At 40.0% G+C, this 19,907-nt stretch overlaps 1 protein-coding gene across 1 annotated transcript; it reads right to left on the bottom strand.

Moving 5' to 3' along the window:
• Positions 1–962: 962 nt before the first annotated feature.
• On the bottom strand, positions 963–5,517 carry LOC119731065 (multiple inositol polyphosphate phosphatase 1-like). Its single transcript, XM_038204074.1, has 3 exons — positions 4,491–5,517; positions 3,645–3,888; positions 963–3,025 (listed from the first exon to the last, which is right to left on the bottom strand). Exons 1-3 carry the CDS (start codon positions 5,338–5,340, stop codon positions 2,515–2,517), a joined length of 1,605 nt encoding a protein of 534 aa, XP_038060002.1. The 5' UTR covers positions 5,341–5,517; the 3' UTR covers positions 963–2,514.
• Between the last annotated feature and the right edge of the window lie 14,390 nt (positions 5,518–19,907).

Genomic DNA, 19,907 nt, shown 5'->3' on the forward strand with positions numbered 1-19,907 from the left:
AGCTGTAGAGCGCCCCCAGCGACAATAAATTGAGTTCCAGCTACTTTTAAGCTCAAAATACCCCCCCCCCCCCCCCTTTTCAACTATCAATTGTTGTAATCGGGTGATAGCCTACTGCTCCCTTATGATTTGGAAGCATCCGTTACGGAAAAAAACCCTTGTTGATACCTTTTAAACACTTTTCCCCCCTTCCCGTAGGTTCCGCCCACTGAAAAGACCACTGCCGCGGCACAGCGCATGCGCGAAACGGCCATCTTTGTGATTCTTTATAGGGTGCATACCTGCAAATAAACTCCCATAGACACTAGTGCTAAATGCCCATATTTCAAAATTCTTTTAAAAATACTCAAAACTCTCACAGGTATTCAAACTGCACAGAAAAATGATGATCAATGTGTCATCTTTCAATTTCTTTTCAATTTATGGTGGGTTGACCATTGACTTTTCGAGATATTATCACGCAAAGAAGACGACCCCTATTTTCCCCAAAGCGGAAAAGTAGCCATCTTGAAAAACGATCCCTCCACAACATGGCAAAATAGCGCCACTTTCGAGCCCAATATCATCCAAAATGCTCAGAATTGGAAGCCCCAAGTCCGGGCCAGAGGTTCACTACCATATCTCTTCAATTCCCCAATTTTACGGCGCTCAGAACTCTCTAATATAGAATATTTTGAGGGTATAACTTTTATTCATGAGCTTGGCGGATCGATTTACCGGTGTGTACCCCTATAGCGCTCGCACGTAGAAGACCGTTTTGCAACACTAAATATTGTGACTGGAATGACGATCAGCGCTCCGACAGCTCAAGTTTTGAAGATCAAAAATGAGCCCCCCCCCAAAGTTCCCACCCAACATGTACCCTTTGATCTGATCTTATCATAAAAAAATAAAATGGGAAACAAATTTACTCAGTTTAAATGATATCGTTTATTCATAAAAACCCTAATTATAGGCCAGTTTCTCATGGCATTTTCATAAGACATCCAATACCTTTATGCAGTGACGTGGGTATCATCATATGCTCCTTAAAACGGCCTTGTCCTGCATATCAAACTATATGTACTATCTACAAATTCTCTACTAAACTATGTCTGCAATATTATCTTTACGGTATAATGAGAAAAAACTGCTACTGTATAGTCATAATCATTCTAGACAAAAAATGTAGAGATTACTACATTGGATTATAAGAGTGGCATTGATTCTCGATTTATGAATGGGGGATACAGTGGAAATTAAATGCCACGGCATCCGCCATGATTTGAAATACATGGCGTGACAACGGGTATCAGACAACAATGTAATCAGCAAACTATTGAATGTATTGAACTCTGCTTGTTTGAATAATTTTATCATCCAAGACAAATATTTTTTGTTACGAAGGGTGTGTTTTCTTAACTATTGTGGTTTACGCAATTTGTTTTTAGGCGGGTTATAGAATTGTCTCTTTTTTTCGGCAGTGAATATATGTCGCCGCGAAAGGACAGTTTTTTTGTCATAGTGTCCACAAACGAGACTTCGTGATGAAAACTATTATTCAGACTACTTTCTGTTGCACGCTAAACAATAATTACAGCTATAGCATAGCAATCCATAAGGCCTATATTAATTTTTTTTTTGCTCCTTTAATATTTACATAATTCAAAACCAATCAGTTGTTCAGTCAGTTTTGACCTTTAACCTGAAACGATTAATTAATCAATAATCACTAATGAAAGCAAGACAATAGGGTGTATCCCACTTAGAATGCCGATAGCGCAACAAAAGTATAGTTTCGTCGTCAAACTTCAGGTCCTGAGACACACACACAAACTGGTTTCCGCCTGTATTTTTGTGGCAAATGTTTTGTTTTCATAATGTATGTTTATTGCCGGTGAACGGTACTCGGTAGTCCAGATCAATATAGAATTAATTTGATATCCCTATAATATAAGCGCTGCAACACACTCGTCTGTCAAACTGAGCGACGGTGCATGTGAAGGACGCCCTCATTCTCGATCCCAGGACACGTGGAATCGCTCGTACCCTCCACGCAATTTCCTCGTGTGACCACCGCACCCCCTATCCAACCAGCACTGTGACCGACAAACCCTTTTAACTTTTTTTGTGAAGGAAGTGCAGGTTTTGCAAAGCATTGTGGGTAGCTCACCACCATTATCAATGCACGCGCATTCTGTGCCTATGGTTTATTATGCACGTAGAAATACTGACCCCAACCATCCAATGAGATAGAGCTCGAAGAAATCAGACATCGCCAGCGTCCTTGGATACTATTGGTTGGGACGAGCAATGTCACTCATTAAGTAAAATCTATCCTGTATTGGCAGTGGGATACCAAGACATGTATCGTCACACCAGTATAGGCCTACCCTTTACGAATAGAGTAGTGAGTACGAGCGAAACGGTATGGTATATGCGAAGAGCGCCCCCGTGAAATAAAGTGTGTTACTAACTTGTTAATATAACTTTACCTACAAACAGTATAAGTGAAAACCCCGTTGCTTAAGCTATCTATAAACCATGGATACTCCTTTTAGCCATCGCCATCATTGCAGTAAGAGCTATCAGCAGCCGCGACGGTGTGATACCGGAAGCATTGCCTCTCCCGCCCCCTCCACCTCTATTTCCAGGCCGTGTCCCGTCAGGATTCAGCCCAAATGCCACGTTGCAAGCTTCCTGGACCTGACACTGCCCAGCCTGGGCCATCAACTCTCGCTTGAAGTCTTCCAGATCACAGAAGGCATCCTGGCAGAAGGTGATGTTGATAGGACGCTCGTTGAGCAGCACCTGCACTCGGAAGGTCTGGTCGTTGAAGAACAGCACTTGTGGTGACTCGCAGCGGAACAGGTTGAGCGCCAGATTGCCTCCGAAAGGTGCCATCTTAGCCGTGCGGAACTGACGGTTGCGACTCTGGGCGTAGTTACCAAATCCGAGTTGGCGTGGGTCTTTGGCTATGCCCAGCAGACTAACCAGCCGTATGAGAGTGTTCTCATCGGTGAACTTGAATTTCATGAGAGGAAGGCTGTAATTGGAAGAAAGTTTGACCATCACTATCACTGAATTAGAGATTTTGACCAATCAAAGCGTGTGTTAGTATAATGACCCAATGAACCCCCTGGAGTGGAACACTATTCAAGATTGTAGACACCGTGCATACACAATGTACTTTCGAATTCGCACTAGCTTGAATAATGATAGCCCGCCTGGGTAGGCCTACGCTTTGAAGTTCTTGTCCCGTCTTGAGTGTCAAAGTTCCCAATGCTCATTTGATTCGTCTTGTGGATAGCGCCCTCAACCACCGCAGGGGCTTGACCGGGAAGTGTAAATTATAAAGGATACAACATCCACTCTTTTTTTTTAATTGGACAAAGACTATAAAGCCATACGATAATTGACTTCAATAAAGCCCAGATGAGCCAAGTATCAGCTCTTCCGTTCCACATGTGCTATAGCTCATTATCATGTTGTGGCCATCTTGATTTTTTCCCATTCATATCAACGTAACCAAAGCGAGGCTAGAAGGACAAAAAGTCTGGTTCCTTTTTTGCACAAAAACAAATATCATTCAGTACTGTTATTGGATACAGGGAACATGACTGAAATGGTGGCAGTATGATAAAGGTCTATTGGGCCTTTCTTACCTCGCTCCAGCCCCAGCTCCCCTGGCCGCCAACCGGTCAAAGTACTCCAGCGTGTCATTGATGAGTGGGCAGGCTACCATTGAATTGATGGGAAACCCGTAGGATTCGTTCCAGTAGTGACCCAGTTCCCGCTGGTACTCGGCCACGTTTAGGTCTTCATAGTCAAACAGTCGACACCAGGTGTTGTTGTCGTTGAACATTGCCAGATGGTAGCCGCAAATCTTGGCCAAAAGTTGCACCTCGTCTACACATGGATTATAATCAGTTCAATTAATTAAGTTAAGTTGTATATGAAACAATCATGTGCAAGAGATTATTTTAGAATCGATACTTGTCCGGAAATGATGCTAATTTCAAAATTGTCCATGGTCGGATTTTGAGTACCTTTTTTTCCCAAACACAATTAAGGCATCGAAGGCATTGAAATTTCTCCTGGATAATAAAAATCAGTCGGCAACCAGCTTCTTTGGTGCGGTGCAATTAGTGTTAAAACCATCTAGGATGTTAAAAAAAAATCGCAGGCCTCATTTTTACAACCAATGAAAATACGCGACATTTTGCACTGAGCTGAAACTTCAACAGGTTAAGTTTTGAACATTCTTCTGTGGATTTGGGGTGTTTTTAATAGGAAACGAACAAATGCATGAAAAGTAAACGAACCTACATTATTCCAACATGATTTGAGTTTTGAGCTTTTGCAAGATACTCATTTTATAATGGTACTTGCATCGGGAAGATGTAAATTTTGTATTGCCGGCGAAGGGCAAAACCCAATATAAAATTTTGCAAGTTAACACTCCAAACATAGGCCCTTCTAAAAGTCTCCAAAGTCCTGTAAGCCCTTACCTCCAGAGATATTGAACAGTTGCCGTGAACCTGGCATGGACATTTTCTGGGCGATACGGTCTCGGAGTTGCCTTGCATCCCCACTCATCTTAAACCTCATAACCTCTTGGTCTGTCCTCCCTTTATTGGCGACGTCCAAGCATATTTTCCGACTCGGAGTGTCGTAAGGGCGAAGTAAGGAATCCATGTCGGCCGGGTCGTTAGAAATGAAGGCGGAGGTTGGGGTTACATAACGGGTAAAGCGGCTGTTCTCCGAGCAGGCAACAGTGACATTACCCTCCATCGAGAGGGTCTCACATATCTGATTCAACCCAACAAGTCCCCGAGCAAATGCCACAGCGCTCTCGATGCTGCTAGAGCCATTGGTAGATTGGAAACTGAACTTACTCAAATCGATGTCAGGAGTAGGGAAGAATTCAGAAAATCGGATCTTGATGCGAGAGGCAAGTTCTTGTATCTCACGCCGGCCAAACTCTGCCAGATCCCCCGCGCTAGCGATGGGGATTCGGCTGGAGGGAATCTGAGACAGGAATCGGAAGGTTGGATTGATTGTCTGCGATCGCATCTTATTCTGAAAGGTGTTCAGTGCCGCAACATCCGCCTCGTCGGGGAAGCTAGTCCCCTCACGATAAATGACATACGAACCGACCGGTCTGCAATTCTCCAACCCCTCGGGTGCAGAGCCACCAGTAGCCCGCGCCTGCGCTTGCCAGGAGAGGGTACGTTGATTCAACTCAGATAACTCAAAAGACAAATCATACCCAGTCTCGGTCGAAAACAACGGCTTCTGAGCCGACACCGTCAAAAGAAGCACCAAGAACAGGCTAATTCCAAGAATAAACTTGGCCATGATGACTTTGAATGGTACAAAAATCTACAGGAAAATGATCTTAAAGGCCGGGACGTTGAACAGAAGGGATGAGGACCGTACGGACTCTCTAAGACGAGTGCAGGGTACAAACAGGGAGCGGCTCGAGATATCATTTAGCACATCCGCAACCCCGATGATTCATTCGAGAGTTGTTAGTCATGACCAGAAACTGAAGAAAGCCTTTAAGAGTTCATCTGCTCCGCCGGAACTGACTTCACTGTCCTGACCTTATTTCTTGACTACAGCGACCTTCAGGAAGTGATCGTGGGTGTAAACAATAATGGCAGGATGAAATGTGTACGCATGTACAGTACTGTACAAATTAGCTTTCACTAGAGTCATGTCATTCTATAAGGGCGGGGCCAGCAGAAGTCTGGGTGACAGAAGCAAAGCACTTTCTGCTTTAACGTTGAGAAGATAGACATCTAAAAGGTCACTGTTTTCTGCTCAGTACTTCTTAGTATAAATATTGAAAAGACACTTAAGGAGATATGTAAGTTACTAAATCACACATTTTGGGCAACTTACACATACACCTGTTATGGCTCTATACACAACATTTCGAAGAATTGATTATTTTGGCATTTTCCCACTTTTCTAATCTCAACAAGAATGCATGTCAGAATAATTTTGGGACGTAGGCGGCGATATAGCGTGGGGTGCGAAAGGCCCCCTCCCTCAAGCATTTGATTCTATTCCTTTTGCCCAGACGCATGCCCACTCAGAAACGTTGTCCCTCCTGTCTGGCTTCAGAAACCGTTCCGCCGCCGTTTTGAAAGCGGTAGTCGAAACAAAATCAACACTAAATATTTTAGGGGCCATTCAGAATTTTCAATGTTTTAAAATTTCGACTTTTTTTCCAAATTATTTTGACCCACCCACCCACCCCTAATTTCGATTGTACATGTACATGCACTTGCATGTACATGTACTTGAACACCATGTACATGTGTGTCTAGTTCAGTGACGGCGTGAAGTTGTCGGTCTTCCTCTTTTGCACTGGTGACCTTCAGTTTTCTTGTGTTTTGCCAGCTGATATGCTGTTGGGAATGACAGGTTGCAGTTTTGGAAGCCACAAAGATGACCGTGGTTTTGTCGTTTTCTGGATGAGGTGGATGACATGTGACATACGAGGTTGTGCCTGTCACGTGAGGTAGCTGAGAAATAGATTCGCTCAAATTCGTTCTTCCTTCGATCTTGAAACTCAAAACAAATTCATATTAATTTCTTCCTTTCAATAAAAAAACCCACAACCGAGCTATGGTAAGTTGAACAACTTTTCCAGTTCATATAGTTTGTGCTGCACGTTTTTTTTTGAACACTTGGTAATATCTCTCTACTTGGGTTTTCTAGACGGTATTTTTGTCTTGTATACAGAATGGTGCCTCCCGGTTGAATTCACACACACCTGACCTTTTCTGGTGCACGTGCCGAAAAAAGACGCGGCGCGTCATTTTTCGGCACTCGCGATTTTCACGCAAAACGCCGTGACTGCGCACAATCTCTGAAGGACGTTACGTTTACGTTTACGTTACGTTTACGGAGGAACGTCGGGGTGCTTTGTGACTGCATTTTCCAACCTCATACAAAAGCTGCTGCTCTATTTCGGATACTTCTAAGTACATATTTCCATCTTTACGGTTTTACTGAATCAACTTTTTTTTATAAGATGGAATTTTTTTTTAATATAGATCATTGGTTATTAATATACAAACGTTTTAAATGTAACTTTTCTTTATTTATTTTGTCCATTTTATGCGGAAATAATTAGCAATCCAGCAAAGAAATTGCAATATTAAGACTCCAAAATATAACATTCGTTCAAGGAAGGAAATACTGAAGTAGGAGACGGACATAACTGTTTATGTGACTTTTTTTATCCCTTTCCAGTAAGTAATTATCCGCGTTATTTCGTAATTTGCAAAATAGCCACAAATTTGTGGCATTTTCACCATAATCCACCGTATAAGAAGTGTTTGTTCTGAAGTTAGTTGCATTAAAAGATCTGTCATATTTATCAGTCTTGTACCCATAGCTTTCATCTTAATAGAAATACCATTTTAATTTCGAGGCCATAATAGTAAATGTTTACCAAAAACAAAAACACAAAAATGTAAAAAAAAGGGACTTTTTTATAAATTTCTTTAAAATTTTTTTCGTCATGTTGTATCCCCTATAACACTGCATGAATCTGGATAGAGGTATCTCTTTTTTTCAGTCTAATGCTCTTTAAAACAAAAATGGTTCAGATGTATAGTTTAGTATCCATATGGAAGGTTATTATTTCGTTGACGATATATTGATTTTGGCTACAATGACTCAGCCTTCGGTTCAGTTCTACTGGCAGCAAAAAAATATCAAATTTCTGTCCACGTCAACCTGTTGCGAAAGCTTAAAAAATGCCGGTTTTCCCCCTGGATGTGTTCCGCAATCCATATCTTTCTAGAATTTTCTCAGCCTCGGAATTTCTCACATCTGGAAATTCCCAGGCAGTTAGCATTCCTACAAAACAAAGGTCCTTTTTGTGCCATCGTTGCGCAAACATTTTTCCCCAGTTTATTTATGGCGTGATTTTTGTCTACTATTGCTTGTATCACGTTGGTATCACGCGCTGAGCTCATGCCTTTCGTCCAATCAGCGAACGCCAAGTATATGGCGCCACTGCGCAACTCCGGAGTAATAAATCATGCATTTGGCGCCAAACAAAATAATGGTTCTCGCAACCACATATCAAACAAATTATCATCTTTATTCCAAAAAAGAGCAAACGAATTACTTAGATACCTAGAATTTGGGGTATAATAAAAAATCTATGCTAACACACTTTGCCTTGGAAGAAATGAATAACCTGAATCCGACATTGATACAGCATTAAAGACACAGATTTGTCTCATGCAAAATTTCTTAAAAACACTTTTCACGTAAACTCACAATACTTGACTGCATTGAAGTTGCTGTTTTCGACATTTACTGTTTAAATGCCAAAACTGACGCAAATTTAAAATTTTTTTTTAAAAAGATTGAACGCGCCAAATTGCGCAAAACGTAGTCTGGTTCCCCGACCTGACAATTTCCCCCGACGTCTACACGTCTAAATTGTAGGTCAGGCAGCCTCCGTGGCTAAAAATAAACATGACGACATTGACGGCCCTTTTGCAAAGCTCGACTTCGTTTCCGAATTCGCTTTATCACATAAAGCTTTTAATGTTCCGATAATTTTTTTTAAAAATAAATCATTTGCTTCATATATCATACAGTTTAATACTTCTGTAAAAAAACATTGACTAATTTTAACCTGGAATCTTCAAAGTTGGACACCCAAACAGCACTGTTAGCAGGAGGAGCCGAATTAATTGAGACCACGCCGCGTTTTGGAAAATGCCGGTAACGGTCGTCAAATTCAAACTAGTGCATGACGCAGCAAAAAGTTCGCCCCTCGTATACGATCCGAGTGCAAAATCGTCGTTGAATTTCAAGTTTTCTAAATAAAAGCAATGGATATTAATTATCAACTATTTTTTTTGAAGTTTTTAATAAGCAATTAGCAGTTAATAAAACATATATTATACTCGGAAATACTCTGACACTATCCGATTGTCGACGAAATGAATTCGGCGAAATTCGGACAGTTTCGGAAAAAGGAGGAATTCCTCCCATTTTAGTCACGTGATGTAAATTGTAATACATTGTATTACCGGAGTCTACCTGACCTAAGATTCATCAGGAATAGTCGGAATCGTTTGGTCTGGGAACCAGACTACGCCAAACGATGATCAACAAAATGTAGTGGAACAAAACGGAGCATTTAATATCGCTTTTTAGGCCCTAATTGATCATGGACTAATGCTGGCTCTGAAAAGCCAACCACAAATTTGATTGAGGAAATAAAATAATTGGCAATCACAAGTTCATGGGGAATTTTTCGTTTCCTTTACAGTGTTCCGGAAATCCGTGTATGTTCAGCCATGATAGCTTGGCCATAGAGAGGTCTGTTTACTCATGGGCTGGCGTGATGTGGTTCAAAATAGCAGCCAAAAAAGTTAGGGAACCTACCCTCGATGAGCAATAGGCATACAAGTTGGCAATATTTATGACGAACAAAAGCCCAAGTTCACGTAATCATAAAGTTGGTTCATCCCCAGGGCAACGGCATTGATATTATAATTAAAGGTTGAACCTGGCAGACCCAGACGGCACAAACACCTGATTTATTCCGAACCATCTCGCGTGCTTCCTCCTGCCGGATCGCGTCAACATGCCATAAACATCAGCAGGGAGGGTGCATAATGAGAACAGCCAAACATTCGACACCTTTGGAGCTGTGTGACACAGTGAGAAATTTTGGAATCATAATGGCGTCAACGATACTTGCTGGGGAGCCCTTGCGTACGACTTTCTGTACTTTGGTACTGTTGTTTCCAGGATAATTGTGTGTACGGTAACCCGACGTACCCAGATTTTTAAAGAGGAAATTGCCGACCTCAAACTTGTTAGTGCCATATTTGGCAACTATATGTGCGTTATTAGTTTAATTACACAAATGAACAGGTTAATTAAACATAGCACCATTGAAGGTACCTAAAAGTAAACATAACAGCATAGAAGACCGACAGACGAACAGAAAATGTTACAAAATAAACATATTTGTCTGGAAATTTTTTTAGGGCGTTACCGGCAAGTTAACACAAACTTGGTGTCAAATAAATCATGGGAGTTACTTTTCTTTGACTTTTCATACAAGTTAACATAAACTTTAACTGTATGACCTGCAGTGGCGTAGCCACGGGGGGGGGGGGGGGGGGGGGGGGGGGGGGCGACAGCCCCCCCCCCCAGTCGCCTCCCCCACTGAGATTTTGAGTTTCTGAAAAAATGATCATTGATCTACATGACGCCCCCATGAAATGTTCCAGCCCCCCCTCCCCCCCCCCCCCCCCCCCCCCCCCCACTGAAAAAATCCTGGCTATGCCACTGACAGTACATACAGGGGACGAAGTTGGAAAAGAAACACGCATCGCGATATCGGAACGCTTGCGCGTAGTTCAGACAAGTCAAAAGATCTATCTTTCTTTCTTTTTCTTTTTTTTCTTTTTTCCATGGAAAGTGAATTTCGATTTTCAATTATTTAGCTTGACCCACCCACCCACAATTTGGAGAAAAGATCGAAATTTTAAAACATTGAAAATTCTGAATGGCCCCTTAATGTCTTTGTTTTGTGTTTTAAAGAAGTAGGACTACTGATTAACGCAGACGCCTGTTGTTCAAGAAACATCATTTCCGAAAATGTATTAATTTTGCAACTTCCAATGCTAGAAACATGACTGTGCTAATTTCAAGTAGGAAATCCTTCATTACAGATCATAGATAGCTAACAATTAGACAGGCAATTGGTTGACAGCGACTTATTATGGCGATGACAAGTTAACAAGATTTCCCCGCAGAAGGAAGTACCTTGATGATGTGAAGGCCTAAATGACACTTTGGCGAGCAAAGTGCGCGACCTGTTAGTTTTGGTCCAAACTTGGATTTTCTATCATTTCAGATGGTCCCCGACTACAATCCCAAAATACCCGCAACAGTTTTTTTTGCGATGCTCTAGCGTCGGCGCGGAAACACGTACCGTCATTATTTTTATACCATTTTAAAGCTTGGTATCTGAACTTTATCCCTGGAAAGTATTGGTTTGATATTAAAAAGAATTTTAAAATTATTTGTGTTCAAATAAAAGCATGGCGAAAACAAACTCAACCGATTTCAAGGAAAGTCGATGATGCGGTACATCAGATGCAAACTCGAGTCACACTTTGAGCGCGCTGTTTGAATAGGTACATACTTGCACGTGAATTTCAAAAGAGACTCGGAATAAAGTTGAAACGAAGAACAAAAATATTGTGGACTTATTTAAGGTGAACTCTACGTGGATCGAAAAGAATAGGAAACACAGAAAGTAAAGGCAACGATATCTTCACATCATGAACATGATAAACCATTTCCACATTAGAAAAAAATGCGTATGATTGATTTTTCTTTGAAATTGGTTGAGTTTGTTTTTTGACATGCCTTTATTGAACACAATACAGTTAAGATTCCAAGCTTTTAAATTATATAAATAATGATGGCAGTACGTGTTTCCGCGGCGACGCTAGAGCCTCGCGAAATAAAGTGTTGCGGGTATTTTGGGACGCGCTGCAGTGCAGCAAAGGCGCCACGGCGGTAGAGGTCGCTATTCACAAGATGAATCGAATCCAGTCTTCGGAACTTTGGCAGCGCTACCCAGGAAATCCCAAGCGTGCACTAGCTTGAATACAGCGCGTCGGGAATGTGACTGACTGTATAATTAGGGGAATAAAGATCAACTCCGGTGTAGTTGAAATTATCGTTAGCAAAAAGGTAATCCAAAACTCCTTGTACACAAACTTGGTTTTTTTTCCAAATCACAATTTCCTTCTGTTTTAATAATTTACCATAGTCTTATCTCTTGAAAATACACTATTCATAATGATCTGTAAAAAGTTCACAAACTCCATATTTGAAACATTTGTCGTAAATCACCCCACATTCGTGTTTAACAAGTTATTCACCACAGTTAAAAATACACAATTTCAAATTGAAATACATAAATAATGTAGGTTTTCCAGGCTTTTTAAAAACATTTTTTTTTTCATTCAAATTCACCAACTCTAACATTCAATCGCGTCCGAGAAAACTTTCAAACTCTTTTAACAAAACCAATTTAGTCTTTTACAATACAATTCAATTTCAAAGTTTGGTCACCCTCTTTAGTCACTGGGTCGAGAATATTCGTCATTACAGATCAAATTCGTCTAAGCTGTTGCCGAATGGCATCATTCAGAGCCGATCAAATTCGTCTCGTTTAAATCAATTAGACGAATTTGATTTCTGAATAACAAGGTTATCCGGGACGAAAACGTGTGCTCATTGTTTGAATTGGCTTGAACTGAATTTGAAATGTCTGACAAAAGACGAAATTAAACACTGGAATTACACTAAATCGATATTGATGAACGAAGTTAAACATTAGAAACGGTGAATTCGAATGATAAACGTTTGAAAATAGCCAGGGAAAACCTATCATACAAGCCGGACATTACTCCATCTGCACCATATATTAATTTACTACATCTCTACGATCTGCACTGATACTATACAGGAAAAAAATAGAAATCTTAAAATCAGCCACTCACTATCCACTGAGTTATATATTAGAATAATAAAATGCAATTTTAATAAAGAATAAAGAATTTGTGGTTTTTTTTTTATGACCCACCATAATGTGGAGCAGCAAAAAATTCTACCAACAGTCAAAATTTAAATTGCCTAGAAATAATTCCGAACACGAAAACCCAGACTTTGCTTTTCGTGACTTTCTAGGAATGTATTGACCCTAAAGCCCAGAAAAGACACACCCATCAAAGGCTCTTCCTTATTGAAGCAGGGCAAGGGGGCCTATTGGGGCCCTGTGCATCTTAGAGACGTGCAGTCATCACAGAGTATCCAGGATGTTGTAATGCCAGCATCCTGGCAGAGGAAAGATGTATTAATGCGACCCCCTCGATGCCCTCAGGATATACACCGGATAAGCACGGTCAGAGCTTGGCACTTCTTCTACTTTTTCATGCATATGTATGCTTTTCTTGCTTTTTGATGGTGACACATTACGGATATGACTGGGGGTTGGGGAGAGTAAGGGGGCGGCCCGGCGAGGGGGGGGGGGGGGTTGTGATGCGCTACATAGAGCCTGAAAGTTGACCCCTAGTGGCGCGCTTCCGGATCCCTCGAATAAGAAAATTAGCGTGTAAAAGTTTTTAAAATCATTTTTGGTACATTGATTTCTCAAGAAAATCACCGTCGGAAAAGGCCTTTGAAAATTTTTATTAGCATCTCAATTTATGGAAACTGAAGAATTACATGACGCGAGAGAGAAATATCTGCCGAAAATTGACCTCTTGCCTCCAAAAATGTAAAATACATGTGGACTCGTGGAACTCGGCGCACTTGTACAAAGATGAAAATGGAAGAAATATTTTTGTGGCGGTCATTGGGTAAAAACTGAAACTTAAATAGGAGACTAAAATGTCTTTTGGGACACACCATTTTGTTGAAAGGACACATTATCATTCACAAAATAATCTAAAAAGACTGTTGATTAGAACTGTATTCAAGCAAGCCCGACTAAACAATTCATCGGATGTACCATGTAGGTAGGTTAAACTTCGCGTTGTTACCATTTTCGTTCTCAAGCAAGTACAACTATGTGAAAACAAGCGTGATCGAACAAGGAGACCTAGGTACGAAAATCCGGATGTGAAAGTAAAATGACTTTTACCCATTTTCAACTGATTTCTTATCACCCATTGTGGAATACCAAAATAAAATTCCACATGAATGTTTCGTGGGGAGTTGGGGCGATTACGGTTAGAAAACATTGTCAAAAATTATAGCAAGAGAAAAAATGACCCTGTTTAAAATGCCCAAAGAAGGGTCGCCGAGGGGTTCGGAAGCTCAAAGACAAACTGACGCACTTCAGGATCTATTACCCGTAATGCGATTCAAAAGTACACTATTTGCTTCTGTAATATCAATGACCAATTGTCAGAAAAACACTTATAAATCAGTGAGATGAGTGAACTACGGTATAACCTAAAGCAGAACCCATGCAATAACCTTTTAATAATATATTGTACCTTGTTGTATGGCTTATTCTTGAACAAACGAGGGCGCTGTAGCAATACCATTTTGGGGGTATAAACAGACGTTTATCCACTGTAACTGGCATTTACATGTTGTTACAAATCAAAAATTACACTTTCACAAATTTCATTTTCAGATTCAAGTGAAGGTACTAAACTGCTATGAACAAGATTTCACGAGCAGTTGTACCCAGAGAATGGCATTGATACACAATTCCTCATTTGTTAAAGAAAACACGGCCAAAATGCCAAGTAAAATCGGGTAAAAAGTCAACAAAGCCTGTAGTACCAACACAAAGATCCCAAATACTCCAGTTTAGGTCTGGGGTGGTGTGTCAAACTGCATGTTGTCATGAATGTTCAATTCTAGTTTTACTTTGTTGGATATTAATGAACTAGTGGGGCTGTCATCATGTGTACATGGAGCTGTGAAGGGATTCTCTCTCAAAATCTCGCTGTTTGGTTCTCGCCTGTAAGATAACCACAAGGAAGCAATTCAATACCATAGATCAAAAACTGTGCTTTTCTTAATTGTCTTCTAGCAACATATTTCTTCAGGTTTGTAAGCTTTAAAGGGAAGATACAACATTTGCAAACATTACAAAACGAAACTAGACATATGTTTGTGGACAAACATAGGGCTGTTTCGGTAGCTTTTTGTGACATGTGACATGTGTTCCATCAACGAAGGATGTGTAGTTCTGTTTATAATAAATGGTGGCATATAATATGTGATTCCATTCTCATAGGGCTTTGAATTATGACGTCACATGTCACGTGATGACGTCATGATGACGTCACATTTAGTTTCATCTATTACTATAATATTATGGTAAAGAACAACTTAGCCAGAGCAAACATCGTTGATAGCAAGTTCGAGTCTTTCACCAATTTTAAATTACAAAGCACTTCCGAATTCCGGTTTCAACCAGGAGAAAGGGTCACGTGATTTATTTGCTCATATTTAAAAAATGAAGACCCTCGATAATTCTATCAATTCCCGCAAAAATCATGTTCAGGTCTCTCACGGTTGATTTTATACTGATTTTTAAAGATTAAATCTATTAATCTTTAACGAGACGTCACGTAACCAATGATGACGTCATCATGACGTCATTTCAATTTTCATCTATAACACATCCCGGTCTAGGTACATACCAACTTTCAATCCAATCGGACCAGTGGTTCTGTAGATATTGACCTCCGAAATATGCACATTTAGTATGACGTGACATGTCACGTGATGACTAAATCATGACGTCACTTAAATTTGCATCTAAAACACATCCCAGTTTAGGTGCATACCAAGTTTCAACCCAATCAGACCTGTAGTTCTGTAGATATTGGCCTTCAAAATATGCAATTTTTAATATGACGTCACATGTCACGTGATGACGTCATCGTAATGTCACTTAAATTTTCATCTACAACACATCCCGGTTTAGGTACATACCAAGTTTCAACCCAATCGGACCTGTAGTCATGGAGATATAGGCCTTCAAAATATGCACCTATATTGTGACGTCACATGTCACGTGATGAAGTCATCGTGACGTCACTTAAATTTTCATCTATAACACATCCAGGTTTAGGTACATACTAAGTTTCAACCCAATCGGACCTGTAGTTCTGGAAATATGGCCCAATCTGTCAGATCTAGCCGAATTCTGCTAGAAAACGGTCACAATAGAAAAATCGCACATAATGTGACGTCACGAGACTCATGATGACGTCACGATGATGTCAATGTTCAGCACACAACTTCAGATGCTGGTCTAAGTGTGTGCCAAGTATAAAGTCAATCGGATTGATTTTAGTGCCCAAAGTGTCGGTAACAAAAAAACGTGTACAAATGCTATGGGCAAAATGACTGAAAAAGAAAAAAAAAATAAGAAAAAAAGAAAAAAGAACTAGACATATGTTTGTGGACAAACATAGGGCTGTTTCGGTAGCTTTTTGTGACATGTGACATGTGTTCCATCAACGAAGGATGTTCAGGTCTCTCACGGTTGATTTTATACTGATTTTTAAAGATTAAATCTATTAATCTTTAACGAGACGTCACGTAACCCATGATGACGTCATCATGACGTCACTTCAATTTTCATCTATAACACATCCCGGTTTAGGTACATACCAACTTTCAATCCAATCTGACCAGTGGTTCTGTAGATATTGGCCTTCGAAATATGCACGTTTAGTATGACGTCACATGTCACGTGATGATGTCATCGTGACGTCACTTCAATTTTCATATATTATACATTCCGGTTTAAGTACATACCAAGTTTCAAGCCAATCAGACCTGTAGTTCTGTAGATATTGGCCTCAAAATATGCAATTTTTAATATGACGTCACATGTCACGTGACGACGTCACATCACGTGATGACGTCATCGTAACGTCACTTAAATTTGCATCTACAACACATCCCGGTTTAGGTACATACCAAGTTTCAACCCAATCGGACCTGTAGTCATGGAGATATAGGCCTTCAAAATATGCACCTATATTGTGACGTCACATGTCATGTAATGACGTCATCGTGACGTCACTTAAATAAATCAGGTGTTTGTGCCGTCTGGGTCTGCCGGGTTCAACCTTTAATTATAATATCAATGCCGTTGCCCTGGGGATGAACCCACTTTATGATTACGTGAACTTGGGCTTTTGTTCGTCATAAATATTGCCAACTTGTATGCCTATTGCTCATCGAGGGTAGTTTCCCTAACTTTTTTGGCTGCTATTTTGAACCACATCACGCCAGCCCATGAGTAAACAGACCTCTCTATGGCCAGGCTATCATGGCTGAACATACACGAAAATGGAACACTGTAAAGGAAACGAAATATTCCCCATGAACTTGTGATTTCCAATTATTTTATTTCCTCAATCAAATTTGTGGTTGGCTTTTCAGAGCCAGCATTAGTCCACGATCAATTAGGGCCTAAAAAGCGATATTAAATGCTCCGTTTTGTTCCACTACATTTTGTTGATCATCGTTTTGCGTAGTCTGGTTCCCAGACCAAACGATTCCGACTATTCCTGATGAATCTTAGGTCAGGTAGACTCCAGTAATACAATGTATTACAATTTACATCACGTGACTAAAATGGGAGGAATTCCTCCTTTTTCCGAAACTGTCCGAAGTTTGCCGAATTCATTTCGTCGACAATCGGATAGTGTCAGAGTATTTCCGAGTATAATATATGTTTTATTAACTGCTAATTGCTTATTAAAAACTAAAAAAAAACGTTTCGTCGACAATCGGATAGTGTCAGAGTATTTCCGAGTATAATATATGTTTTATTAACTGCTAATTGCTTATTAAAAACTTAAAAAAAAAAAAATTGATAGTTAATATCCATTGCTTTTATTTACAAAACTTGAAATTCAACGACGATTTTGCACTCGGATCGTATACGAGGGGCGAACTTTTTGCTGCGTCATGCACTAGTTTGAATTTGACGACCGTTACCGGCATTTTCCAAAACGCGGCGTGGTCTCAATTCGGCTCCGCCTGCTAACAGTGCTGTTTGGGTGTCCAACTTTGAAGATTCCAGGTTAAAATTAGTCAATGTTTTTTTACAGAAGTATTAAACTGTATGATATATGAAGCAAATGATTTATTTTTAAAAAAATTATCGGAACATTAAAAGCTTTATAAAAACAAGTCAGGTGTGTTTACAAACACAAATGCCCCGCAACGATGACAGTTCCCATGACAAAACACCACTCTTTTAACATCAACTTACATGTACCTTGGTCACATGGAACATTCATTGACAGCATTAGTGTCTTCTGTAGGTTTTATATGAATAAATCCCTAATCCCTATAATCTCAGAATAAATACATGATTTCTATTGTTTTAGCCACTGTGAACTTGACCTTTGACCTTTTGGCCCCAAATTCAATAGGTATCTTAGGATTACCAAGAACAATCCACAAACCAATTTGAAGTTCACATGTAAAGTATTTCTCAAGTTATCGCGCTGACAAGATTTCTATTGTTTTAGCCACTGTGAACTTGACCCTTGACCTTTTGGCCCCAAATGCAATAGGCTTCTTAGGATTGCCAAGAACAATCCACAAACCAAATTTGAAGTTCACATGTAAAGTATTTCTCAAGTTATCGCGCTGACAAGATTTCTATTGTTTTAGCCAGTGTGAACTTGACCTTTGGCCTTTTGGCCCCAAATGCAAAAGGCTTCTTAGGATTAGCAAGAACAATCCACAAACCAAATTTGAAGTTCATATGTTAAGTATTTCTCAAGTTATCGCGCTGACAAGATTTCTATTGTTTTAGCCAGTGTGAACTTGACCTTTGGCCTTTTGGCCCCAATGCAAAAGGCTTCTTAGGATTAGCAAGAACAATCCACAAACCAAATTTGAAGTTCATATGTTAAGTATTTCTCAAGTTATCGCGCTGACAAGATTTCTATTGTTTTAGCCAGTGTGAACTTGACCTTTGGCCTTTTGGCCCCAAATGCAAAAGGCTTCTTAGGATTAGCAAGAACAATCCACAAACCAAATTTGAAGTTCATATGTTAAGTATTTCTCAAGTTATCGCGCTGACAAGATTTGTCCGGACACACACACCCACCCACCCACCCACCCACCCACACACACACCCACCCACCCACCCACGGAAGGACGAGGCGGAAACAGTATGCCCCTTCGGCTTCGCCGCGGGGCATAAAAAGTTGATTCAGTAAAACCGTAAAGATGAAAAATGTACTTAGAAGTATCCGAAATAGAGCAGCTTTTGTATGAGGTTGGAAAATGCAGTCACAAAGCACCCCGACGTTCCTCCATTGGAGGAAGTGCAATCCATGCAAGGGAGCCATACTAATGGTATAACAAATACGATATTCATGTCTTTTGTTTTGAAGATAAGGGCTTCGAATCGTGAATGTTGAAATGTATTTCTTATGGTTGAAATAATTAATGTTCAGGTTAATGTATAAACGAATGAATATCGAAATTTCTTGATAATATTTTGTTATATCATATATTTTGTGTTGTAATTTAATTCGGATTCAGTGACTTTTTCAATGGTTTAAACATCTCCAATTATTCTTAAAGGGAATATACATCATTTGCTTTTGCTGTAATTTTCAGAAATGGATGGAATTAGGGGGTTGGAATATATAGCAAATACAGTTAAACTGACTTTTTTTAGGATTGGGTTCAAAAATGCTATAAAAACCAAGAAAAACAATCATTTTCCAGTAGTCTGGTTCCCTGACTCCATTGAAGAAGTAACAGAGCAGTTTACATACATTGGGGAATTGTAAGGTCAGGGAACCAGTCTAGCTGGCTTGTACCCGTTCATAGTGTGTGTAATCGATTGCAAACAAGTGCAATGGTCAATTGGGGCCAGTATTTGAAAAAAAGCCAGTTTTTCCAACGCTGATCGGCCGATCAGCGTTGGAAATTGATACAAACATAGCACTTTTCTTGAAAATGACAGTATACCAGGTGCCATGATTTTACAGGATGCTTTACACTGTCATTCACTAACAGTCCAGCAAGGTATTTCAAAATGATTTGGTAGTTTTATTTTTTGATGTTTGCAAATGTTGTATTTTCCCTTTAAGTTATTTCAAATTATTTGAAGTCTTATAAAATATTTCACTTTAAGTTTATGGGTAATGGGTTTTAGAATTCAACGTGTTAGCATGTACACGTTCAATAATTTATTTGGTCCAAATTATGAAATGCCGAACATTTCATTATGAACTCGTCTACACAAAACTGGTGTATTGTACGTCCTTTAATTCTTACAGACGGGGGGGGGGGGGGGGGGGGGGGGGGGGGGGGGGGGGGGGGGGGGG

The sequence above is a fragment of the Patiria miniata genome, unplaced genomic scaffold (genome assembly GCF_015706575.1).
Source record: "Patiria miniata isolate m_02_andy unplaced genomic scaffold, ASM1570657v1 HiC_scaffold_23, whole genome shotgun sequence".
NCBI classification, from domain to species: Eukaryota; Metazoa; Echinodermata; class Asteroidea; order Valvatida; family Asterinidae; genus Patiria; species Patiria miniata.